Raw genomic sequence first — 27,183 nt, forward strand, 5'->3', positions numbered from 1 at the left:
ACGGTGTGAGAACGGGTGTGGGTCTCAATCAGCCAAGGTTTTGGGTGAACCCATTGTGAGATCTAGCCCCACCCTATCATGTGATTTCCTGTGATCAAATGTCCCAGGATGTAAGTGGGCGTTAAGACGTCCATGTCCCTCTTCAAGCAACTTAAAGAAGTCCAGACGCTTTTCTTTCCAAGCTCCTTCAACAACATCATTCATAGAACAGCTTCCAGCTTCTTTTGCTCGGCTACAGTTTGGATGGATTTGCAGATGCAACAAGACTAAAATGGTTAGGGTCAGGAGGTCAAAGGTCAGAGCTCCTGTGGGTCTGAGGGCGGCCTCACGCTGGAGAAGGATGAAGGAGTCTGACCTGAGCCAGTGTTTGACATGAACACATCAGCACTGCTGTCAGTGAGCCTAACGACAGCCGTTAGCATCATTTCAGTGTTTCAGTCATAAAAACACTTCCTGTCACTGTGGTGGTTACAGTGACATCATGCAGTTTGTGCTTTGACCTCCAGAGGGCGACAAATCAGCACAGACAGAGAGCTCCATTCAAACTTTGCTGCCATCAGGAATAATTCTTCAAATATAATCATCAGTGTTTGAGCAGTTATGATATCAGGGACAATCTAGACATGTGTGACAATACTGAACATGTCACATGACACACCTCAAACATCATGTGATCCACTCTCAGTCTGCACTTTCATTCATGACTTCAACAGGTTGAAATGAGCTTTGAAGAAACATCAGTGAAATAAATCTTTCATGGATTCATGTGAGCAGCAGATGAACTTTGTACCAACAACATCTTCAATAACAGAGTCTGAATGAAGCTCAGGTGTTGATGCTGCTCACTGATTGGACGCTTGGTTTCAGCTCTGCTCTCAGTCTTTACTGCACAGGTGAAGGTAGAAAGTGTGACTGGATCTATAGACTGGAAACAGAGAAACATGCTGAACATTTGAAGCTTTGCAGCAGAAATGTTCATGTTACAAATACAGCAGAGCTGATCTGGGATCAGTGTGTTCACACCTGCAGCTACAACAAGGTTTCATGTCTCCACACGTCAGCATGTGAACTTTACTCTGACTCAGTCTGAGCAGTCAGACGGCATATTTTTAAAGTTAACACATCAGCACACACAGAGCTGAGCCCCTCCCACCTGTGCTGAGTTTCAGGTGGAGTCCCGCCTCCTTCCAGGAAGCAGCTCACCTGTGTGTCCGTGTTTAGTGTCCAGGTGTGGAGTGGAGCTTGTTGTTGGTGTGTGAAGAAACTGTAAGTTTGCTTTGTTTCCTCCTTTAACAGTTTGTCTTTAGGAACTTTACTGTTTGTTCAGCTCGTGTTTGATTTCTTCACACAACAAACTGTGTGTGTTTGTATTTCCGGTCTCTCCATTAAAGTCAGTGTGTAATGTTTCCTGGCTAACATCAGCTGTGTGCAGCTTAGTTCAGCACAAATCTGCCGCTCCATAGTTCACGGTAACGGACTCACAGCTGGACCAACGAGGCCGAGTGTGTCCGCCACTCTGAGCTACGTTCGTGTTTGTGTACTTGTAGTTTGTACTTTGAGTTCACTCAGAGCCCACAGAGGACGCAGCGTACGTGATGACGTCACAGCCCTTTACCTCCTTTACTCTCACTGTGATTAATATTTACACAGGAGACACCTGCAGAGCTCTGACGCTGAGCTAGCACACAGCATGCTAACACTAAGCTAACGCTAAGCTAACACTAAGCTAACACTAAGAGTTCTTACAGACACGAGTTAAAAAGCTGCTTTTAGTGTGTGATCAGAGTCCAGGACTGAGAGCAGCAGCAGAGCTGATGGATGATGAATTACTGGATGGAAGAAGCTTCTCATTAGCAGTGAATCAGTGTGTGTGCAGTTCTCTGCAAACAGCAGCAAGAATTAGTGTGAAGCTTTAACTCTGCTGATCCTCTTTGAATCCTGGATCAGCTGAAAGGTTTAAAATGTTGTTCACACGTGTTGGACTGACTGACTGAAGCTTCCAGTCACAGTGAATCAGTGTGTGTCAGTGAATGCATCGTGTGTGCTTCAGGCTCCATCTAGTGGACTGATAGCAGAGCAGCTGATGGCAGCTTCCTCTGCCTCACACTGCTGTCTGACTGCATCCAGCTGACACTGAGATGAAGCAGGAAAGAAGCAGCTGATATTTGGACAGCACACATGATGAAAGGAGGATTTCAGCTGATGTGCACATGAATGATTTGTGTTTCCTCTGCAGGTAGAAAGTGTGTGTGAGCTGAATTGAGCAGCATGGATCAATGTGAGGACAGAGAGGAGGGAGCTCCTCCCTCTAAAAGCACTCTGTGTGGGGAACATGAGAGCCAGACCAAAGCTCAGAGGTGAGATGACCATCTCTAACTGTCCATGACTCTTCTCCATGTCACAGCTCAGCACTCACATCACTGCTGCATCATTATTCACAGGAACCAGCCTGGACCTCCACCCAGCTGTGTGTCCTTACAGAGTGACGGGTCTAAAGTTCTTCCCATTTATTTTAAAGTCCAGCCTGTGTCTGCTGCAGAGAGGTGAGCTGTTAGCAACATGAACTCTTTGATTAAACTGCTTGATGTTGTTGGATATAAACTGCAAACACGTCGTTCCCTCAGTCCCATTTAAACTGTCTTTTAAAACAAGCCTTTGGTTTCTAAACAACTGAAAACCCACTTCAGCAAACAGGAAGTGATCAGAGCGTCCGTCCACTTCCTGTCAGGCCCTGCAAACATTTCATATTGAAGAAAAGTCATTGACATCTCACATTTTTACTCCACCACATTCAACCATTTTGACATTTTACAGCATGAAACTCTTGTCACATGACTCCTGTTATGTTATAGAGTCATGTGACCACCAGGGAGGGATTTGTATGGATGAAACACATTCAAATCAATCTGATTCATCAATGGAAACATTTTTGGTGTAAATGCAGCAACACTGAAAACGCTGAAGATAAAAACACAACAGATGAAATATGAACAAATCGAGGCTTTGAATACACGTGTGTGTGTTTGAGACACAGAGATAAATGGATTGTGTGTCTGTCCTATTGCTGCGTGAGGGTTTTATTGTAGATTTTGTGCGTGTACACTTTTGACCACGAAGGTGTTGAAAGGGCGTAAACCAGTTGGAGGCACCAGAGTGAACACTAGTGCTGTCAGTAGATTAAAAATGACTAATTAATGACACAATCTTCTGTCATTAATCCTGATTAATCACAATTACTTGATCAATAGCTGCAGTTACATTTTTCCAACTTTATATTTAAGCCTGTAACAGACGTTTACACCATATAATGAAGTCAATGCAGAATAAACACAAAGAATGTTAAACGCTTCAATTCAAAGAGACTTTGAATAGTTTTCAGTCTTTAACTCAGCTTCTCTGCTGTAAATACAACTTTGTAACAAACATATATACTAAAAGCTAAGTGTGCACTAATATATAATAATATATAATCTATATTACTGCTGTTAATGAAAATGTTTAATCAGACTCATCACAGGGTTACTGTGGATTCATTTGGATTAATCACCATTAAACATAATTTTTAATGTAAACGAATCAAAGTTCATTTCATGAGCAAACAGACTCGAGAGAAAAGGGCAAATTTACACACTTAACATGTTTATTGAACATGTAAACATTGATTAACCTCCTGAATGAGCCGACCCCCCCAGGGACAGTCCTGCATGCTAATGATGGGCTCTGCTCTGTACCTGCAGGATTCTGTCAGCCACAAACTCCTCAGCTGATCCTGAGTCTGAGCCCATCTGTCAAACCATCATTTTCTTCACAGGTCTGTGGAGGTGGCACTGATCCTGCAGCAGTCTAACACTCTCTGTCACTCTTCTTCAAGTCTTTGACACGAGGAACCAAAACTATGTTATTAACAACACTAACAGGTCTGCAGTTTGTCCACTTGGCAGTTGTGTCATCAGTGCTTTGCATTGTTGTGATATTTTAAGCTGGAAGTGCTTCGGTGAAAAGAAAATTCCTTCTGTCACGATGTGCAGAATCCTTCATGTTGGTCGGCTGGTTCACCTTGTTATTTTTTTAATGCTCAAACTTTCCATCGAGAGGTCAGTGTGTGTTTGTCATCTTCCATATTGAGCTGATTGGTTCAGCTTCCGTCACTAACAGATGTGCTGCACATCTGCACGTGTGCAAAGGTAACTCTACTCGGACAAACTGCTCGAAGTGCGTTGATAGAAACATTTCAGGGATTTTGAGTCGTTCTGCTCTCCAGATGTGTCGTGTTAAAGGTTTTTATCATGTTAATCATGATAACAGATGAACCCCTAACCCTACATGTTAATTTTGACAGCACTGGTAACTCCTTTTTAATGTTCTTCTGTCAGATCATTGATTAGACTCGACTCCAAATACGAGACTCGGAAAACTCAAATGAAAACTCAAATCAAAGCAATGAGAAAAGGACTTCTTGTGTTAGAATGAAAACATATGGAAGTGGTCAGGTTTCAAACACTCGATGAATCTACTGCACAGTTACATTCAGGGACCTTTGGCCTCCTGAGAGCATTAGTTGATGGTTCATCACAGTTTTCTCAAAGTTTCCTCTGAGCTTCTGCAGCATCATCACTTCCATCACTGATGAAAGAAAGTTCATAGAAAACAGAAAATATATCTTCACAATCTGAGAGTTTAAAACTTGACAGACTTGATTCAGATGAAGTTATTTGAGCAGAAACTCCTGGATCGTTATCCTGTGTTGATCTAATCCTTCATGGTTCCTCCACAGAGTGGAGCAGCAGAGCTCAGAGGTTCCCAGTGGTCAGTCTGCCCAGCAGCATCAAACACAGCTGGACTCCATATTTATGGTCTGTACATGTACAACAACTACTTTATTATTAATATTAATAATAATGCATTTATTTATAGGTCCCTTTCAGAACACCAAGGACTCTGTGGACTAAATGACCAAAAGAAACAAACTTTGAAATCAGACGGTGCAAATGTGATCACAGGGAAACGTTTTAAACATCGAGGCTTTAAACAGAAACCAAAGTGAAACAGTTTGTAGTCGAGATCAGTGGGAATGAAGCTGAATAACTGTTTCTTCAATAACTTTGATCTCTTAAAAAAACAAAAACTAGCTGAAAGTCTGGCTGCTCTTATGAAAAGTACAGAGAAATTATGGGTCGCTCAACACTTGTGCACAATATAAGAGTTTAAATAAATCTAAAGAATAACTCAAAGTCCTACAATCATACTGATAAAATCATCTACAGCTAACTATCCAAGTGGATTTGTTTAAGACAGCTCCATCTGCTGGTGGCCCTCTGCAGGTGCATGAAAGGGGCGTGTTTATAGTGAAAGTAGTAGAGAAAGTAAACCCCACGGGAAGGAGGAGGACTCTCAGCAGCTTCCAGCTCATATTCAGACATTTGACTTCTCACTGAAAGCAGCAAGTTTGAGTGTCTGTACCTTAGTTAGAAGAGATAACATGTCAGTAGTAATTAGAGTTGATTGAGCAATGCTGTCCTTATAATGTAGTTTATGATTTTTATGGACAAGTCCAGTTTTTCTGTAGAGCCTCTCAAGTTGGTGACAGCAGCAGTGGAAGTTCACGTGTAAACCAGAGCAGCAAATCAGGTCCAAATGTGTTGTTCACAGTGAGTGGGATCATCATTGGCTGCTATGTTAACCTCCTGCAGCAGGATGTCTTTGGTCAGAGAATGGATAGATCACGAAGTCATTGTTGAGTTTAGGGAGACAGTAGACAGTTGGAGGAGGTTCAGCCAGTTGACACACAGTAGATAAAATAACTGAAGGCAGGAGCAGACACCTGTATGACTTTCCACCTCTCACATAGATTATTGTCCCTGGGCAGCGCCACAGGGCTGGTAGATGTAAACAAAGCTGGAGGAGAGGATTGATTCATCTGAGAAAAGTCACAGAGTTGTGTCTTGATGCTCAATCATCCAGGTACGTAAATCCCAAAAAGCTTGATTCTGTTCATCTGGATGTTTTCAGTGGGAGAAACGTTTCATCATCATCAGGTGACTTCTTCAGTCTCAGCTGACTGCAGGTTTCAATCTTATAAACAGGACATTTGTATGACTGAAACCAGCCCACTGAAGGAACAATGGGCTGGGAGGTCAGTTCATTGATCATTGGTACGCATATTGTCAGGACCATTGATCAATGGTTGTTGATCAATGGTCCTGAGTCCAGTTCACAGAGAGCTGGGGAATGGCTGCAATCACAGCATGTAAGATGGTGACAGTTGTACCCTTAGGCCCCTCCTCCATTCAGAGATGGTCTTTCCTTTTCACATAAATGGCCTCCTTGACTCCGCCCTCAAACCAGCGTTCACATTTACTCAGGACCTTCTTGATGTGAAGTTCTTCTGCTTCGCTGGCTGCTGTGTCTGTGGGGATGGTGTTTGTTCTGTGTTGTAGTGTCCTGATGACGCCCAGTTTGTGCTCCAGTGGATGATGAGAGTCAAACCTTAAATACTGATCTGTATGTGTAAACAGAGTGAACCTTTAAGACCAGTTGTCTGTACGATCAACTCAGTCACCTGAAACATCTCCAAGTTTCTGGCTTTGATCATCAACCTGTTGGTAGTTCAGCTCTGAACACCAGTGAAATGTTTCTCCCACTGAAATCGCTGCATTCATATGAACAGAATCAGCGTTTTGGGATCATGGAGTTGTGGACAAAGTCTCAGTTAATCAGATAAAGTCAAACCTATAATTGGTAAAGAGTTCGCGGATGATATGCCCCTTGATGGTAAAGAAGTGGATGTTGTGTGGACTAAAGTTCAGAGTGGTGGGTCATTCATAAATATTCTGTTCCAGCTGCTGGAGGACAACATCATCACTTTTGTGAAGAACGAGCTGAAGAAGATCCAGAAGGCTCTGAATCCAAATAAGCCCCAGTGCTTGGAGTTTCAGAGGGAGGATGATGAGCAGAGGAGAAACAGCAGAGAGGCATTTGTGAAGATCACAGTGGACTTCCTGAGGAGAATGAAGCAGGAGGAGCTGGCTGACCGTCTGCAGAGACGTAAGAGGATTTCTTACTTAAGGTTTTAAGCTGTTAGATAAATGAGACACTCATGACACCAGTGTGTTCAGTCATTTCTCAGTGGGTCAGAAAATGTCGTCAGCGATTTGTAAAATATGATTGTTGAAGTTGTATTTTTATTATTATTATTCAGAACTTCCAGCTGCTGTTTGTCATCGTAACCTTAAATCCACCCTGAAGAAGAAGTTCCAGTGTGTGTTTGAGGGCATCGCTAAAGCAGGAAACCCAACCCTCCTGAATCAGATCTACACAGAGCTCTACATCACAGAGGGAGGGACTGCAGAGGTCAATGATGAACATGAGGTCAGACAGATTGAAACAGCATCCAGGAAACCAGACAGACCAGAAACAACAATCAGACAAGAAGACATCTTTAAAGCCTCACCTGGAAGAGATGAACCAATCAGAACAGTGCTGACAAAGGGAGTGGCTGGCATTGGGAAAACAGTCTTAACACAGAAATACAGCCTGGACTGGGCTGAAGACAAAGCCAACCAGGACATCCAGTTCATATTTCCATTCACTTTCAGAGAGCTGAATGTGCTGAAAGAGGAAAAGTTCAGCTTGGTGGGACTTGTTCATCACTTCTTTACTGAAACCAAAGAAGCAGGAATCTGCAGCTTTGAAGACTTCCAGGTTGTGTTCATCTTTGATGGTCTGGATGAGTGTCGACTTCCTCTGGACTTCCACAAAACAACAATCCTAACTGACCCTAGAAAGTCCACCTCATTGGATGTGCTGCTGATAAACCTCATCAGGGGGGAACTGCTTCCCTCTGCTCGCCTCTGGATAACCACACGACCTGCAGCAGCCAATCAGATCCCTCCTGACTGTGTTGACATGGTGACAGAGGTCAGAGGGTTCACTGACCCACAGAAGGAGGAGTACTTCAGGAAGAGATTCAGAGATGAGGAGCAGGCCAGCAGGATCATCTCCCACATCAAGACATCACGAAGCCTCCACATCATGTGTCACATCCCAGTCTTCTGCTGGATCACTGCTACAGTTCTGGAGGATGTGCTGGAAACCAGAGAGGGAGGACAGCTGCCCAAGACCCTGACTGAGATGTACATCCACTTCCTGGTGGTTCAGGCCAAAGTGAAGAAGGTCAAGTATGATGGAGGAGCTGAGACAGATCCACACTGGAGTCCAGAGAGCAGGAAGATGATGGAGTCTCTGGGAAAACTGGCTTTTGATCAGCTGCAGAAAGGAAACCTGATCTTCTATGAATCAGACCTGACAGAGTGTGGCATCGATATCAGAGCAGCCTCAGTGTACTCAGGAGTGTTCACACAGATCTTTAAAGAGGAGAGCGGACTGTACCAGGACAAGGTGTTCTGCTTCATCCATCTGAGTGTTCAGGAGTTTCTGGCTGCTCTTCATGTCCATCTGACCTTCATCAACTCTGGACTCAATCTGCTGGAACAACAACAAACAACATCCAAGAAGTCTGAAACAGGAGAATCTGCAAAGAAACACTTCTACCAGAGTGCTGTGGACAAGGCCTTGCAGAGTCCAAATGGACACCTGGACTTGTTCCTCCGCTTCCTCCTGGGTCTTTCCCTGCAGACCAATCAGACTCTCCTACGAGCCCTGATGACACAGACAGGAAGTAACTCACAGACCAATCAGGAAACAGTCCAGTACATCAAGGAGAAGCTCAGTAAGAATCTGTCTGCAGAGAAAAGCATCAATCTGATCCACTGTCTGAATGAACTGAATGATCGTTCTCTAGTGGAGGAGATCCAACAATACAGGACTTCAGGAAGTCTCTCCACAGGTAAACTGTCTCCTGCTCAGTGCTCAGCTCTGACCTTCATCTTACTGTCATCAGAAGAAGATCTGGATGAGTTTGACTTCAAGAAATACTCTGCTTCAGAGGAGGCTCTTCTGAGAATGCTGCCAGTGGTCAAAGCCTCCAACAAAGCTCTGTGAGTAAACATGTTGTCATCGCTTCATTGTTAAAATCATGGGAAATAAATCAGAAATGCTGAGTTCAAAGAGCACTGTAACATTTTTTTAAAATAGTAAATTAAATGATCATCAGTCACTCGGTAAATATATGGTAGTTTTAATGTTTCACTCCAGCATTTCTAAAACACACTTTGTTCTGTAACTCTTATCAAAGGACAATCCAGACCCAGCCTATAAGAACATGAGCTCTGATGCTTCAGCCCCTCTGACAGGTTTATTATCCTCAGCTTGTTCACTTGTCTCCAACTCCAGGAGTTTGGTTGTTTTATTCTAAAGCACAAACTTCACCTGCCAGACTTCACCTACATCTTTTTCTGATGTTCATAATTTAAGTTCAAGTTTGTATCTCACTTTCAGTGCACACTCTCTCTTTTTAAATATAAATCTCTGCTGTGCTGTCATGTTTTCATCCTGTATGGAGGGAGAAACTCGGTCTTCATTACTGAAATTGCCTCTAAGGTCGTGTTTCTTGTCAGTAACCATATGTAACTGTAAGGCTTCCATAACCAGTGTTATCACAGAATTACAGTGGGTTCACTCTGGGTCCTCTACAGTTTCTTCCCACTGTCCACAGACATGCAGTTAGGTTACCTGGTGATCCAAACTTCATGCAGGTGTGAGTGAGAGTGGTTGTCTGTCCCTCTGTGGGCTTAGTGGAAGAGACTGGATGGATCTCTGCTTTGTCTTTGATATATGCTGACAGCAAACATTCTCCATGAAGTCTGCATTTCAGCTCATCTCCTTTATACGCACCTTTAACAGGAAGAGTTTTATACAGCTAGTGTTTAAAATCAAGTGTTATTCACAATACACAGGTAATGAGCATGATTATTGAATTACTAAAATTTTCTAAAATAATTGTTTTAGTTAATATTGTATGACAGTGTACACAGAATTATTAGCTCAGTAGGCAGAGTGGTCGCCCCATGATCATAAGGTCAGGGGTCGAATCCACCGAATAGTTACCTTGTGGTACCCCTGAGCAAGGTACCATCAAGGTACCAATCATGTGCACTGGACTGGTAGCACTCATAGTCTCATAGGTTTAAATAAATTTTTTTAAAAAAGGGTTCAACATATAAACAAATTTAATTTGATCACATATATTGTTTGGTTTTTTTTGTTTTTGTTTTTTTCCTTTCTCTCTCAGACTGAGCAGCTGTAACGTCTCAGAGAAAGGCTGTGAAAATTTGCTGTCAGTGGTCAGCTCCCAGTCCTGTAGTCTGAGAGAGCTGGACCTGAGTACCGACAGCCTGAAGGCTTCAGCAGTAAAGCTTCTGTCTGCTGCAGTGGAGAGTCCACATGCCAAACTGAATGTTCTGAGGTCAGATCAATTTGTATTATGTTTAGTTCTGTTTGTTTATGTGTTTGATGTTTGTTTTTGTTTATATCTTTATCCAGTTATCCTTGTTTCATAGCATTTTTATTCATTTCCAAGTTAAGGTAAACTTATACTAACCTGCTCAGCACAAGACAATAAGCTATTGCACCCTGATTACACTTTAACAACAATCTTTATTCATGTTTTTATCTTCAGACTTAACATCTGTGAACTCTCAGAGGAAAACTGTGAAGCTCTGTCCTCAGTTCTCAGCTCGCAGTCCTCTAGTCTGACAGAGCTGGACCTGAGTATCAGAAAGCTGCAGGATTCAGGAGTGAAGCTTCTGTCTGCTGGACTACAACGTTTAAACTGTAAACTGAATACTCTGAGGTCAGATCAGAAAACATTTAGTTTTTAGAATTATTAATTAAAGTTCATACATATGATGTTGTATCTTAGTATGTTTATGTTTTCTTTAAAAATAGAAAGTCAACATTTAATGTTGTGAAATGTATTAACAAACTCTACATGAGTACTTGTTTTATAGATTGTCTTTTATTTTTCAGACTGAGTGGCTGTAACCTGTCAGAGAGAAGCTGTGAAGCTCTGTCCTCAGTCCTCAGCTCCCAGTCCTCCAGTCTGAGAGAGCTGGACCTGAGTAACTCTGACCTGCAGGATTCAGGAGTGAAGCTTCTGTCCGCTGGACTAAAGAGTTCACAGTGTGCAGTGGAAACTCTCAGGTCAGGATTCAAACTTTTCCACAGATGATCATTTGAAATGTGATTTATATTATTGTATAAACAGGTAACTTTTACAGCTGTCAAGTGAACTTTTATTCACATTTGAGTGGATAATTGGACTCTGAATTACTAAAAGTTGTTATAGTCATGTCTCTGTTTATTTAAAAAAATACTTCATGCACTGCCTAATTTAAAGATTTAGGCTCCTTTGGGCCCATAATATATATATTTGATTTCTTTGTGAATGAAATTAGGAGGATATTGGCGACTGCTGATTGGCTCGCTGTTTGTTTTTTATTCACAGTACTTAATTTTAAAGGCTGATTTCTCAAAATGAGATGTTTATCTTTTCTTCTACAACACGTGGAGCCACCAAATCTTCTTGCTTGATTTATTCATTACAGTTTGATTTAAAGAATATTAGACTCGTAACATAATAAATATATTTATTTCACTTCTTCTTGAGAGAAAGAGAGGGATGACTGGGTGAGCTCCAGTGGTTCATCCCAGCAGAGAGAGCGGCACACTGGGCTGCAAATGATCACAGTAGTAATGGCCATAGTTTGATAAAACAGGAAGTCTTACCCTGTAGATAATACAGGGTTCTGGTGCCGATGTGGGGGAGGGGACTCGCCCGGTACTAACTACATACTACTAACTACCTCATTCAGATGTCTTCCGTACTAACCTTGATAACAAGTAACTGCAGTAGCCTTATAGGTCAAATCAGTTTCACCTGTTAAAGTTAGCTCCACTATTAATTAGGGGTGGGGGAAAAAATCGATACTGTGTAGTATCGTGATATTTTGTTTGCTAATAATGTATCGATACAGGGACAGCAGAAATCGATATTTTGTTACAAACAATTTTTTCTCTGAAGTCAACATGCTCTGGAGTCAGAGCATGTTGACTTCAGAGCATGTTGATCCTTTTTCTGAGCAACAATCCTGACATTCCTTCACTGTCCAAATGTGTTTAACTTTTTTTTTGGCAGCAATAAACATGACAGTTTACTTATTTTAATTTAAGACATGTTTAATTTTAATTAAGTTTGAAACTTTTTTATTTAATGTAAAATTATATTTTTTTTTAAATTTACTTTCAAATTCTTCAGTTGCTGAAGGGGCTGCATAGTTTTCATAAATTGCATAGTTCAGAATAGCTATAATTGTACCAGATGGTTGCATTCAGTTAAGTTGGACTAGACTGTAATACAAACCGTTCAGTTTGTCAACAATAAAACTGACTGAAATGAGAGAAAGACTGAGTGTGAGACTTTGATATTAGATAAAATGAATATTGATAAAGTTTACCTTTATGTGCAGAATTTAAATATCGCAAAATATTTTAAAAAATCACAATAATATCGTATCGCGAGTTGTATGGTGATTCCCACCTCTACTATTAATGGTGTCACTTGTTATTTCTGGGATGAGTTTAGTAGCCTGAACAGCTGCTTAAAGGAAAGTAATTAAATAATAAAAATAACCTAAGTCCGGGGGAACCTGCAAGAGCTGTTTGCACAAAGAATAATGCTCAGACTTTGAGGTTTTATCGTTTTACACAAGGTTTAAAAATGAATGTCCACAATTGAATTGCAGAAATTGTTATTGAGCTAATACTGATGTAGTTGTTATCTTTGGTAAGGAGAGGTTGGAGGAAGGATGAGCACAGTCAGGCCTAAAGATGCTCTTAACAATAATAATGGATTGCATTTATATAGCGCTTTTCGAGACCCTCAAAGACCCTTTACAATCCCACTACAGGGAGTGCAGAATTATTAGGCAAGTTGTATTTTTGAGGAATAACTTTATTATTGAACAACAACCATGTTCTCAATGAACCCAAAAAACTCATTAATATCAAAGCTGAATGTTTTTGGAAGTAGTTTTTAGTTTGTTTTTAGTTTTAGCTATTTTAGGGGGATATCTGTGTGTGCAGGTGACTATTACTGTGCATAATTATTAGGCAACTTAACAAAAAACAAATATATACCCATTTCAATTATTTATTTTTACCAGTGAAACCAATATAACATCTCCACATTCACAAATATACATTTCTGACATTCAAAAACAAAACAAAAACAAATCAGCGACCAATATAGCCACCTTTCTTTGCAAGGACACTCAAAAGCCTGCCATCCATGGATTCTGTCAGTGTTTTGATCTGTTCACCATCAACATTGCGTGCAGCAGCAACCACAGCCTCCCAGACACTGTTCAGAGAGGTGTACTGTTTTCCCTCCTTGTAAATCTCACATTTGATGATGGACCACAGGTTCTCAATGGGGTTCAGATCAGGTGAACAAGGAGGCCATGTCATTAGTTTTTCTTCTTTTATACCCTTTCTTGCCAGCCACGCTGTGGAGTACTTGGACGCGTGTGATGGAGCATTGTCCTGCATGAAAATCATGTTTTTCTTGAAGGATGCAGACTTCTTCCTGTACCACTGCTTGAAGAAGGTGTCTTCCAGAAACTGGCAGTAGGACTGGGAGTTGAGCTTGACTCCATCCTCAACCCGAAAAGGCCCCACAAGCTCATCTTTGATGATACCAGCCCAAACCAGTACTCCACCTCCACCTTGCTGGCGTCTGAGTCGGACTGGAGCTCTCTGCCCTTTACCAGTCCAGCCACGGGCCCATCCATCTGGCCCATCAAGACTCACTCTCATTTCATCAGTCCATAAAACCTTAGAAAAACCAGTCTTGAGATATTTCTTGGCCCAGTCTTGACGTTTCAGCTTGTGTGTCTTGTTCAGTGGTGGTCGTCTTTCAGCCTTTCTTACCTTGGCCATGTCTCTGAGTATTGCACACCTTGTTCTCTTGGGCACTCCAGTGATGTTGCAGCTCCAAAATATGGCCAAACTGGTGGCAAGTGGCATCTTGGCAGCTGCACGCTTGACTTTTCTCAGTTCATGGGCAGTTATTTTGAGCCTTGGTTTTTCCACACGCTTCTTGCGACCCTGTTGACTATTTTGAATGAAACGCTCGATTGTTCGATGATCACGCTTCAGAAGCTTTGCAATTTTGAGACTGCTGCATCCCTCTGCAAGATATCTCACTATTTTTGACTTTTCTGAGCCTGTCAAGTCCTTCTTTTGACCCATTTTGCCAAAGGAAAGGACGTTGCCTAATAATTATGCACACCTGATATAGGGTGTTGATGTCATTAGACCACACCCCTTCTCATTACAGAGATGCACATCACCTAATATGCTTAATTGGTAGTAGGCTTTCGAGCCTATACAGCTTGGAGTAAGACAACATGCATGAAGAGGATGATGTGGACAAAATACTCATTTGCCTAATAATTCTGCACTCCCTGTATTCATTCACTCTCACATTCACACACTGGTGGAGGTAAGCTACAGTTGTAGTGGTAGGTTAGGTTTTGCCCAAGGACAAAATGACCAAGACAGAGAGAGCTGGCTCATCAGACAGACAAGCTCATCTTGTAACCTACTGGTTCGCTGGTCAGCACACCAGCTGACTAGCGAACCGGCTAACTAGCACACTGGCTAACTAGCACACCAGCTAACTAGCACACCGGCTAAATAGCAAATCAGCTAACTAGCAGACCAGCTAACGGCAGCCACAAGCTGAAGGACGATTAAATGTAGTGGAGATATCAGAGATGACACTGGTGTGTCCGATTCACTCTTTAGCACTCTGGTCACTCCGGTGTGTCAGCCAGAACACCACTGAAGGCCAAATGATCCCAGCATGTGGAATAAAGAGCTTAAGGTTTGGTTTAAGACACTTTATTCTTTCACTGATTGATTCTTGCGGCTGTGATCATGTGTGTGGTTTCTTACAAAAAGGAAGTACACAATACAAATACATGACAAATAAGATGAATAGATAAGATACATATCCAGTTATATGCATACGTCGGTATAGCTAACATAACCATTGATAAGGTCAAAGATCACAGCACTATAATGCAGTAATGTTAAACACAAAGGTGTATATCTACATAAATCTGTCCTATCAGTGATCAGGGTACTGTAGTATACTTCCACTACATAAACTATAGAAACTAAACGACATTAGTGTGACTTTAAGTTACCATCAGTACAGACGAACTGATGGTAGTTGTACAAAATAAAGGCTTTGCAATTATTGTGAAGGGCTTCCGGTTAAACTAAGATCAGCTGATTACCTCATAACAAATTGTTTGCTATAGAACGCAGCTCCCACTCTTCATTAATATCATGTACTGTAACTCCCAAGTAACCATGGTTACCCAGCCACGCCCAGTAGTCTCCAGAGAGACCAACAGCTGGTGCACGTTGTAACGCCGTGGCTTTCATAGTCTCTCCTTTTTCTACAGCTCATGTGTTCTTCTTGTGATGGTGTGTCTTGAGGGAGGCTCATACATGCCGTCATTTGTTGATCCTAAGAACGTTCCTCAGACCGACTTCTTCAACAACACTAATCGGCCTGCAGTTTGTAGCTACTCACTTCACTGTGGCGTCTGTTAGCTTGTCTTTCTTTGGTTTATCTTGACTCCTCCCACAAGCTGATCCTACGTAGTCTGCCCAAGCCTCCCACCTCTGTTTGTTTGGGTGGTTTGTTTGCTGCCATCAACAGCGTGTAATGCATTTAAGTGATACTTCAGACATGAAGTACTGCGACAATAAAAAACTCAACTTTGCTTAAAAATAACTTTAGTTGTATCAACACTGCCCTCTGGAATAATTAGACTTTGGTGACAAACTGATGTGATCTCCATGTTTCCTTTGTTGGACTGTGGGCGAGTGTCAGAACTGAATGTACTGAGTAACATGTGGAGTTTAAATATGTGTCAGTTCCAGTTTTAGAGCTCTAAAGTGCAGCTATCATGTTAGGAATATGTTAGGAATAGACAGGAACACTGAGCACACTGAGGTCAAATCTTTATTTATCCAGTTCATCTGTAGGCTGAGCTCAGTCCATCCATTTAGTGAAATGATGTTTAAAGGTCTCCTTGTTCTGTGAGCGTGCACAGATCCTGAAGCAGAAAGCCTGGGTTACAGAGAAATGATCATCACTGTGATGATGCTCACCATCTCTGACTGGGATTTGAGGTTTTGTCAAAGCAGCAAAGAAAGCCTGGCTATGTTGGACTGGGTGTGGCAGCAGCTCCCAGTTTGAGTTCAGGAGACAGACACCCTCTCTACTTTGACGATCAGCTTCAAACTTTCCTTTTTGATAAAACTTATAGTTAGAGCTGGATCAGGTGACCCTGAACCATCACTTAGTTATGCTGCTATAGAGATGGATAACAGATGGATTGTTGTTTTGTGTGTCTGCAGTCTGTCAGGCTGTCTGATCACAGAGGAAGGCTGTACTTCTCTGGCCTCAGCTCTGAGCTCCAACCCCTCCCTTCTGAGAGAGCTGGATCTGAGCTACAATCATCCAGGTGACTCAGGAATGAAGCTTCTGTCGGCTGGACTGAAGGATCCAGGCTGGAGACTGGACACTCTCAGGTATGGAGAGAATGTCTGATATAGGAGGAAGAGCTGGAAACATTTCCTGTGTCCTTTACTCACTTCCTGTTTGTTTCCTGCAGATGAGACATGAACAATCACACATGCAGGAATATTTGCAGGGACAGACACACTAGTCTAGCTGGATAGTACATGGATATTTATTTAGGGGGTCTTCAAGGAGTCTGTTTGCAGGAACATTAATGATAACTGATAAGTCATGTTGAGAGTTTCATTAAAAGTAGACTTACAGTTAGGTAATATTTGGACAGAGACAACATTTTGTAACTTTAGATCTAAGTATCAGCCGTGTGTGTTTCCCATGCTGTATGTCCACAGTCACAGTGACAGTCAGTGACACTGACAGAAGGATGAAACAAGGCTGTGAATCATTTCAGTCTGTGTGTGTGACAAAGAGGCAGACAGGAGCAGCTAACATTTGGAAATGGAAGCTTACTGGAAACACTACATTCACGGCTGAATTCACAATAGATTTGTTCTCAAGTGCACATTTAGCAGCTAATGCTAATACTGTTTTCCCTTTGCTTTCTACAGCAGCTATTGCTAAGTAGGCCACTTTGCTCCGCTAAGGATTTGTGTGACCATGATGGAGACTCTGATAAGCTAATGCTGCTAAGCTAATGCTGTTTATGGGCCCTGTTAGAATCAATATTTCATTCTCATTCTGTTGTTTGAGAACAATATTAACGTTTCACATCATTATAACACAAGAGAAAAGGGTATTGGCATTAGCTACTAGTGCTTATTCACCTCAAATTACCTTTAGCTGCTAATGGCAGCCTACTTAGCATTAACTCCTCACTAATATAATGCTAATTTACATCAAATTAGCATTAACTGCTCATATTGTTATAAGGAAAGAGAAAACGGTATTAGCATTTGCTGCTAATAATTATTCACCCCTAATTAGAATAAGCCGCTAAAAGCAGCCAACTTAGCATTAATTCCTCACTTTGTTGTTACCCAACGGAAAAGAGTATTAGTATTAGCTACTATCATTTTTAATAAGTAAGAGAAAACAGTATTAGCAGTAGCGCATAATGCTAATTCACGTCAACGTAGTATTAGTTAATAATGGCAGCCTACTTAGCATTAACTGCTCACTAATATAATGCTAATTCGCATCAAATTAGCATTAGCTGCTCAAGTTGTTATAAGGAAAAAGAGAAAACGGTATTAGTATTAGCTGCTAATAATTATTCACCCCTAATTAGAGTTAGCCCCTAATGGCAGTCTACTTAGCATTAACTCCTGACATTGTTATAATGCAGGGGAAAAGAGTTACCATTATCGGATAATGCTAATTCTCATCAAATTAGCATTAGTTAATAACGGTAGACTTCATATCATTAGCTGCTGTCATTCTTACAAAGCAAACAGTATGAGCATTAGCTGTTAATCCTTTTTCATCTAAAATTAGAATTAGCCACTAATGGCGTATTGTTAAAAAGTAAGAAAAAACATTGTTAGCATAAGCGGATAATGCTAATTCATCTCAAATTAGTATTAGCTAATAATGGCACCTGCTTAGCATTAGCTGGTCACATTGTTATAAGGCAAGAAAATATGGTATTAGCATTAGCGGCCAATTTCTATTTACCTAAAATTAGCATTAGCGACTAATGGCAATCTACTTAACATTACCTCCTCACTAATACAATGCTAATTCACATCAAATTAGCATTAGCTGCTAACATCAGCCTACTTAGCACTAGTTGCTCACATTATTAAAAGGGAAGGGAAAAGTGTTAGCATTATCGGGTAATGCTAACTCGCATCAAATTAGCATTACCTAATAACCAGCGTTCTTAGCAGTAGCTGCTCACATTATTCACCTAAAATTAGCATTAGCCACTAATGGTAGCCTATAGCAAAAACTTCTTAATGCTAAATGAAGTTAATTAATGCTAAGTAGGTTTAACTGAAATTAAAGTAGTGTTAGCATTAGCTGCTGATATTGTTAAAAGGTAAGATAAAACATTGCTAGCAGCAGCGGATAATGCTAACACACATAATAATTAGCATTACCTAATAATGGCAGCCTTCTTAGCATTACCTGCTCATATTGTTATAATGCAAGGGAAAAGAGTTGGCAAAAACAGTGTTAGCATTAGTGGATAATGCTAATTCACCTAAATTAGCATTAGCTAATAATGGCTACGTACTTAGCATTACCTACTAATATTGATATAAAGCAAGAAAATATGGTATTAGCATTAGCTTCTAATGCTTTCTCATCTAAAATTAGAATTAGCCACTAATGGCATCCTATTTAGCATTAACTCTTCACATCGCAAGGGAAAAATTAGAATTCAATAAAAAAAAAAGTGTTCACATTAGCTACTTGTATTGTTAAAAAGTAAGAAAAAACATTGTTAGCATAAGGGGATAATGCTAATTCACCTCAAATTAGTATTAGCTAATAACGGCAACCTACATAGCATTAGCTGGTCACATTGTTATAAAGCAAGAAAATATGGTATTAGCATTATCTGCCAATTCCTATTCACCTAAAATTAGCATTACCTGCTAATGGCAGTCTACTTAGCATTAACTCCTCACTAATGTGATGCTAATTCACATTAAATTAGCTTTAGCATTAGCTGCTAGCATCAGCCTACCTAGCACTAGCTGCTCACATTGTTAAAAGGGAAGAGAATACGATATTAGCATTAGCTGGTAATATTTATTCACCCCTAATTAGAATTAGCCACTAATGACAGCATACTTAGCGTTAACTCCTCACATCGTTGTAATGCAAATGAGGCTAACTTGCATTAAATTAGACTGCTGTTATTAGCTAATGCTATTTAGCAGTAGCTGCTCACATTGTTATAAAGCAAAGGAAAACGATATGAGCATTAGGGTCTAATGCGTATTTGCCTTAAATTAGACGTAGGTGCTAATGGCAGCCTACTTAGCATTAGCAGCTCAGATGTTGTAATGCTAGGAAAAAGAGTGTTAGCATTAGCCGTTCACATTGTTATAAAGTTAAGGGAAATAGTGTTAGCATTAGCTACTCACATTGTTAAAAAAAGTAAGTGTTAGCATTAGTGCATAATGCTAATTCATGTCAAATTAGCATTAGTTAATAACGGCAGCCTATTTAGCATTAGCAGATAATGTTGACCTTGGCCCACTGGAAAAGTTCAGAACTAAAGATTTAGGAGTGTTTCTCGATAGCTCTTTCTCGTTTGAGAAACAAATGAATTCTGTTATTAAAACCAGGTTTATATTGTTGATTGTCATTTATGCTTAGAAATATTTACTCATATATGCTTAGAGTTGTATAATCGATTGCATAATGATAGAGGTTTGATCCTGAGTAGTCTGTAAAGACTCTGTGTGCCTTCCAGAGTGCTCTGGCATGCACACACCACTTGGGGCCATGAGAGAGGTCGTACCCTCTCTTACTGATTTATGGTGTAGGACAGGGGTCTCAAACTCAATTTAGCTGGGGGCCGCTGCAGGCAGAGTCTGGGTGAGGCTGGGCCGCATTAGGTTTTCCACAGGAAAGGCATGGTTAAAAAATTCCAATCTTCTCAAATCTCTTTATTTTTATTTTTTAACACAAAATATGAAAAATGAATAAACAAATTAAGAATTAATAAGAAAATCAATCAATCTGTAATACATAAATAAAATAATAATAAGATATTTTTAGTCAGTGAACTTGTGTGTTTTTTTCAGTCTTCTATATCTGCTGTGTTTAGATTGAAATGTCTGTATTAACAGTTCTATAACCTTCTTCTGAACATGAATGGAACACTGGAGAAAATGAACTGTTCTTCTGAACATGGCTTCTCTTGCCTACTCCTTGCTGCTAGAGACCTGGCAGCGTTTCCTCTCGCATAGCCGAGCCAGATTTGGCCTGAAGGAGGAAGCAGTTGCGACCCTCAGTATGTCTTGAAGCTGATCATCCGTAAGTCTGGACCTGTACTTGGACTTATTGAAGTTCAAAGTGGAGAAGAGCTTTTGGCACAAGTATGTGCTACCAAAAAGGCACATGGTCCGTTTGAACATTCGGGAAAGCCGAGGGAAACTAGGGCTCAATCCTCTCAAAAATTGTCCAAGCTTGTCTGCTTTTCCACTCACCTCCCTGAACTTTGCTTTGAGTTCAGAGTTGCACTGCAGCTCAATGAGCTCCATTTGAAGCACAGAAGGGGCATCTTGCACATCAAAGGAGAAGGGGTCCGCAAAAATGTGAAAGGTGGCTCTGTGTGTCTTGAAGTCAGCAAATCTGTGATCAAATTCCTCCTGTAGCCTCAAAATGACATCAACATACTCGTCAGCACTGAATGGTGTGCCTGCATCCACGAGTGCCTTGCATGCTGGGAAATGGCAAAGGTTTGTCTGAGAGAGCTGAGCTTTCCAGAGCGCCAGTTTTGTGGAGAATGCTCTCACGTTGTCATAGGCAGCACTGACAAGTTGCCCCTGGCCTTGTAACGTCTTGTTCAGTACATTAAGCTCATGTGTCATATCAACAAGAAAAGCTGAGTCCATGAGCCATTTGGGATGAGTTAGCACAGGAACACTAACTCCATCCTTCTCCATGAAGGCTTCACTTCTGCTCTCAACTCAAAAAGTCTCTTTAATACATTTCCCCTGCTGAGCCAACGTACCTCAGTGAAGTCGAGCACATCCCCATATTCTGACTCCATTTCCTCTAAAAAAGCACAGAACCTTCGGTGCTTTAAGCCCCTGGATCTGATTTGGTTGATGCATTTCACAACAATAGACATCACATTGTCAAACTTCAGGCATTTGCTGCAAAGGACCTGCTGATGGATGATGCAGTGCAGAGCAATGGCCTCCTCCACGCCTTCCTCTTCCAGTTTGTTTTGTGCCACCAGTCCATGTTTCCTCCCTGTCATTGATGGCGCTCCATCTGTTGTTATTCCAACAAACCTCTTCCATGGCAAACCAACATTCTCAATGGCATCACACAGCTTGTAAATATCTGCTGAGCGGTGGTCTGGCCATGCATTGGAATTACTGTGAGCAGCTCCTCCATCACTTCAAAACTGTCATCAACACCACGGACATACATTGGGAGCTGGGCAGTGTCGGTGATGTCTGTGGTCTCATCAAGAGCGACTGAGTATACACTGAAACATTTGGCTTTCTCACACAGTTGGTCATAAATGTCACTTGACAGGTCAGAAATGCGATCTGCTGCGGTGTTGGCAGAAAGGCTGATGTTGCTAAACTGACCTTTCTTTCCCGGACAGACTATATTTGCAGCCTGCAACATGCACTTTTAGACAAATGCACCTTCTGTGAATGGCTTCCCTGCTTTAGCAATCATCTCACTAACCACGTGGCTCCGACTGCTGCATTATTCTCTTTGGTTGCTTTCTTGGAGAAATCTTGCTGCCTCAGTAGATCTGTTTTAAGACTGGCAACCCGGTTCGCTCTCTCGTCTCCCTGGTATTTTGCATCCAGCTCAGCATGTCTAGTTGTGTAATGACGTTTCAAATTGTATTCCTTGTGCAGCGCAACTTTCTCTGTGCAAATAAGACAGGTCGGGGTGCCCCTGTGCTCAACAAAGAAATATTGCATTTCCCACTTTTCCTGAAATTGTCGGTGCTCATCACCAACCTTTCTCTTCACCGCAGGCTTTGAAAAAGACATGTTTGGGGCTATGTGACATTTATAATTCTACTTGGTGTCACTGTCGCATTGAAGTTTCAATCAAGCGTTTAGCCGACGGACGGGGAACGTCTCAACGCGTAGAGAACGTCATTTCTGCTTCTTTTTCTTGCAACCGTAGCACGGCGATCGGCAGATAAAAAGCCGGTAGCAGTTGTTACGAAATCAGTTTTACCCCGGTTCTTTTTATTCCTCGAGCATCCAGAGATGGCACCGGACTCAGTAGTCATTTTTACAAAATCTTTATTCATCTTTATTCATCTTCATTTAAGCATGCACTTCTAGAAGGGAAGATGAGGCCGGTGTCCCTCTGCAAAAATCTTCACCCCTTTGTTAGTTACAGCCAGCTTTATAGAAGTGACCCCATTATAAAACCCCCTACGGTGTGCTGCAAACTCTGTCTGTGTCTATGTGCACGAGCACGTGAATGCCTACATGTGCACGTTCCCACGTGTCTATGTGAGTGTAAAGTGTCATACATTATCAAACTAACATTACATTTTCATATTAAGGTGGGGCCAAAAACTATCGTCCTGCGGGCCGCAATTGGCCCACCGGCCGCGAGTTTGAGACCCCTGGTGTAGGAGGACACCTACTCTGTGTCTGGTTAAGTATAAGAGCCCTTTGTTAGGGGGACCGCTGGACTCTTAGCACCAGCTTTGGGGTCACAGGGTCACATCTGGAACACACAGACACACACACACACAGACAGACAGACACACACACACACACACAGACACACACACACACACACACACAGACACACACAGACACAGACACAGACACACACACACACACACAGACACAGACACACACACACACAGACACACACACACACAGACACAGACACACACACACACAGACACACACACACACAGACACAGACACACACACACACAGACACACAGACACACACAGACACAGACAGACAGACACACACACACACACACACAGACACACACACAGACACAGACACACACACACACACACACACACACACACACAGACACACACACACAGACGCACAGACACACACACACAGACGCACAGACACACACACACAGACGCACACACACAGACACACACACAGACACAGACAGACAGACACACACAGACACAGACAGACAGACACACACACACACACACAGACACACACACAGACACAGACACACACACAGACGCACAGACACACACACACACACAGACGCACAGACACACACACACACACACACACACACAGACGCACAGACACACACACACACACACACAGACGCACACACACAGACACACACACACACACACACACTATGCACAGACTGGTACTCTTTGTTCATACCTGTGTAAGACGTCATAATGAACTTGTGCATATTCATGTAAGCTCAATAAAGAGCAGTGTTACGAGGGAGCAGACGAGAGCGACTGAGGTCAAGTGAAGGAACGGCGCTGTCACAGTTCTCTCCCTCATCAATTGTCTGGTTCCAGCGGTGGGTCTGTGCTAGACGACCCATCACCAGCTTTTTCCACTGGTTACCAGTACGTGGTAGAATCCACTTCCAGATCTGGTTGTCTTTAAATCTGTGAATGGATTGGCTCCATCTTATCTCTCTTTAACAAAAGAATCCAAGTGGAGCCCTCAGGTCTGCAGATAAGCAGCTTCTGACCAGAACTAGACGTAAAAACAGAGGTGAGCTTTATCGATGGCTGCAGCCAAACTCTGGAACAGTCGCCCTTCACATCAGGTCGTCACCAACACTGGACATTTTTAAAAGCCGGTTGGAAACACATTTGTACTCTGTAGCTTTCAATCCTGACCAGTCTTTATAGTCATTACTGTGTATGTTTCCTATTTTCTCTCTACTCTGTGCAGCACTTTGGCTCAAGCTGTTTTTAAATGTGCTGATAAATAAATGTAGATTTCTTTGAATAAAACAGTGGAGCCGAGCTTTGAGCTCAGTGTGTAACAGTGTGTGTGTGAGAGCCATGTAATGTCCATGTGTGCATGCTGACTGTGCTGCTCTGACCCCCCTCCTCCTTTCAGGGTGGAGCCTGCTGGAGTCCGATGGTTGAGACCAGGTCTGAGGAAGTGTAAGTGTGTTTTTAATGGGATTCATGAAAACAAAGCAGCACACATTCAACCATCTTCATCATGTCAGGAGTCATCATCAAAGTGTCAATCAATGAACAGATGATGGATCAATAACTGCAGCTGGATTGTGTTTGTTCTCTCCATCAGATTCCTGTCAACTCACAATCGACACAAACACAGTGAACACAAAGCTCCAACTGTCTGACAACAACAGGAAGGTGACACATGTGGAGGAGGTTCAGTCATATCCTGATCATCCAGACAGATTTGATTATTATGAACAGCTGCTGTGTAGAAATGGTCTGACTGGTCGCTGTTACTGGGAGGTTGAGTGGAGAGGAGGCGTTGATATATCAGTGAGTTACAGAAGCATCAGAAGGAAAGGAGACAGTTATGACTGTGTGTTTGGATTCAATGATCAGTCCTGGAGTCTGTTCTGCTCTGATCGTGGTCCTCTTTATGTCAGGCACAATAAGATACTAACATCCATCTCCTCCTCCTCCTCCTCCTCTGTCTCTAACAGAGCAGCAGTGTATGTGGACTGTCCTGCTGGCACTCTGTCCTTCTACAGAGTCTCCTCTGACACTCTGATCCACCTCCACACCTTCAACACCACATTCACTCAAACTCTTTATCCTGGGTTTAGGTTCAGTTCACTGTTTCCTGGTGCCTCAGTGTCCCTGTGCTGAGTGGAGTGTAAAGAGTGTCTCCTGTTACAGAAACACTCTGACTGTTGAACAGATAGTTCAGTCTGTACATGTCTGTCTCTTTCACTCACAAACACGTTTTCAGATTCATGGATTCAATCAGTTGATGTTTGAAACTCTTCTAAATGATTCCTTGTAAACTTCTTCCTCTTCAGTCACAAACAAACAGGAAGTGATGTCACATGTGTTCCTGTCCACACAGCAGAATGAGTCTATTGCTGACAGTGATGTACAAACAGGGTGAGCATTTCTGAGGCCCAAAATAAACTGAGTAGTTCACTGAATGAACAATGGACTGTGAGCTCAGTTCCTTCATCATTAGTATGGATTATATATGTATATGTATTATATTAGTATCATATATATCAGGTGCTGCTGCTTTCAGTCATTGTGCAAATGTGCTGTTTGTAAGCTTGTAAAGCTGCAGTCAGCTGAGACTGAAGAAGTCACCTGATCAGTGAGCAAACGTTTCTGAAAAGGTCCAGATGAACAGAATCAACCTTTTGGGATCAGCCAGCAATGCAGCATCATTGTTGTTCAGCTTCAGAGGTTTGCAGGAATGAACTGATGACCAGAAACAGCTGCAAAGTCCAAGAAAATACCAGCTGGAGTTCAGCTGCATTTGAAGAAGTCAAAGAAAAGTAAGGATGGCAAAGGGCGACGTTTTCTTCCAAAGAGCTGCAAACATGGTCGACGCCTCATTAGAAGAATCATCTGGACGTTTGTGAGGAACTCTAACCAAGAAAGCAACGTCACACAGATCCAACAGACAGTTTCCATGACTGCAAGTGTTGAGTGGAAAAATGCTACATTGCATTATTGCATCCTCTCACCACAGGAGGCGCTGTTGGCACCACTGATTGCTGATCAGCTGTTCTCTGATGATCTGATTGATACTGTGAATAACGGGACTCACTGAACTCTGTGACACAGTGAAGATTACAGAGTTGAACTTCACCCTTTAAGACTGACCACAGAACCAAGTCCGCCAGAGCTTTTGTTATATTTTTACATGCTGTGGAGCCATTTGTGGGAGCATTTCAAGTTGCTATACATCAATACAACTGTTATAGCCCTAATTTTAATAATATGTGTGCATTAAGTCCATAGTAACTACATAAACTGCAAAAAAAACCTCTGCTCATCCATCTCTGTGTGTATCAGGATACATTTGGTTCATAATACACAGAAAAATCAGAGTTATTACCTGTAATAAATGTGAAAGATTCCTGCAGTGATAACCAGGCAGGACTGAAACACATCCAAGCTGTCACCACGGTAACAGCACCGTCCATCCACAGGTGAGGGGAGGAGCAAAAAGAGGGACTTTGACCATTTTATACTAAAAACACTCAACTAATGTTTCTAATATGAAACAAATAAGCCCACATTAATGTGAGCGTTTATTAAATAATAATAATGATGATTTCCTCCTGATCTCATTTCCACAGCAGAGAAAACTGTGGTGTATATTGAGGTGGAGGGTGTGGTCTGTGGCTCAGGTGTAGAGTGAGGGTGGGGTGCACCACAGCAGCATGCTGGGACTGCTGAGGGTGGAGGAGGGAGTGATGATGACATCAGAGCTGCAGCACAGAGACCAGTGAACACACAGTCTGTTCATCTTTGCATAGATACAATATACAGCACAATATTGAATGACAGACACGCTGTGGGAGCTTCCACAGATACACTGACGTCAGCATCCAGAGTCCTCCTGCTGCTCCCCCCTCAGAGCCCCGTGATCAGCACCAACACATTCAGTTAGATGACAGAGTCCAGCTGCAGCTAGAATCAGCTCCCCTCTGTGAACAACAGCACAGCGTCAGTGTTTCACACTCAGTGAAAGGAGGAAACAGCAGAAGAACACCATGTGTGCTACGTTTCCCAGGACACACTACAAACTGCACAAATACAGAGCAGCACGTGGAAGGACCTGGAGCTGCATTTACAGAGCTGCAGACAGCGTGATGTCCTGTATGGACAGGTGGAAGGAAGCAAGTCCTCAGCTGGAACACTCGTGTTTGTCCACAGACAGGAAACACAGCAGGAAACTTCCTCACAGAAGTGCAGCTCATGGATAACACACTTCCTGTCAGTCAGAATGAGGCTGCAGCCAAACACAGAAAGGTGTTTTTGTCCAGATGA

The 27,183-nt window shown here is 42.0% G+C and overlaps 1 protein-coding gene across 1 annotated transcript; it reads left to right on the forward strand.

Annotated features, from left to right (window-relative positions):
• Positions 1-1,085: 1,085 nt before the first annotated feature.
• Positions 1,086-25,679, forward strand: LOC101468983 (NACHT, LRR and PYD domains-containing protein 3-like). Its single transcript, XM_076883617.1, has 12 exons — positions 1,086-1,266; positions 2,237-2,357; positions 2,442-2,543; positions 4,775-4,853; positions 6,840-7,044; positions 7,199-8,996; positions 10,190-10,363; positions 10,577-10,750; positions 10,927-11,100; positions 16,399-16,572; positions 24,284-24,330; positions 24,479-25,679. Exons 2-12 carry the CDS (start codon positions 2,269-2,271, stop codon positions 25,018-25,020), a joined length of 3,558 nt encoding a protein of 1,185 aa, XP_076739732.1. The 5' UTR covers positions 1,086-1,266; positions 2,237-2,268; the 3' UTR covers positions 25,021-25,679.
• Positions 25,680-27,183: the final 1,504 nt, after the last annotated feature.

This window comes from Maylandia zebra, linkage group LG5 (assembly GCF_041146795.1).
Source record: "Maylandia zebra isolate NMK-2024a linkage group LG5, Mzebra_GT3a, whole genome shotgun sequence".
NCBI lineage: Eukaryota > Metazoa > Chordata > Actinopteri > Cichliformes > Cichlidae > Maylandia > Maylandia zebra.

What these genes read in the sequence shown, in the direction of transcription:
- LOC101468983 (XM_076883617.1), top strand. Translation starts at nt 2,269, where the DNA reads ATGGATCAATGTGAGGACAGAGAGGAGGGAGCTCCTCCCTCTAAAAGC. An exon ending in GGCTGACCGTCTGCAGAGAC is followed by an intron (nt 7,045 to 7,198) that starts GTAAGAGGATTT and finishes ATTATTATTCAG; the next exon opens with AACTTCCAGCTGCTGTTTGT. An exon ending in GAGACCAGGTCTGAGGAAGT is followed by an intron (nt 24,331 to 24,478) that starts GTAAGTGTGTTT and finishes TCTCTCCATCAG; the next exon opens with ATTCCTGTCAACTCACAATC.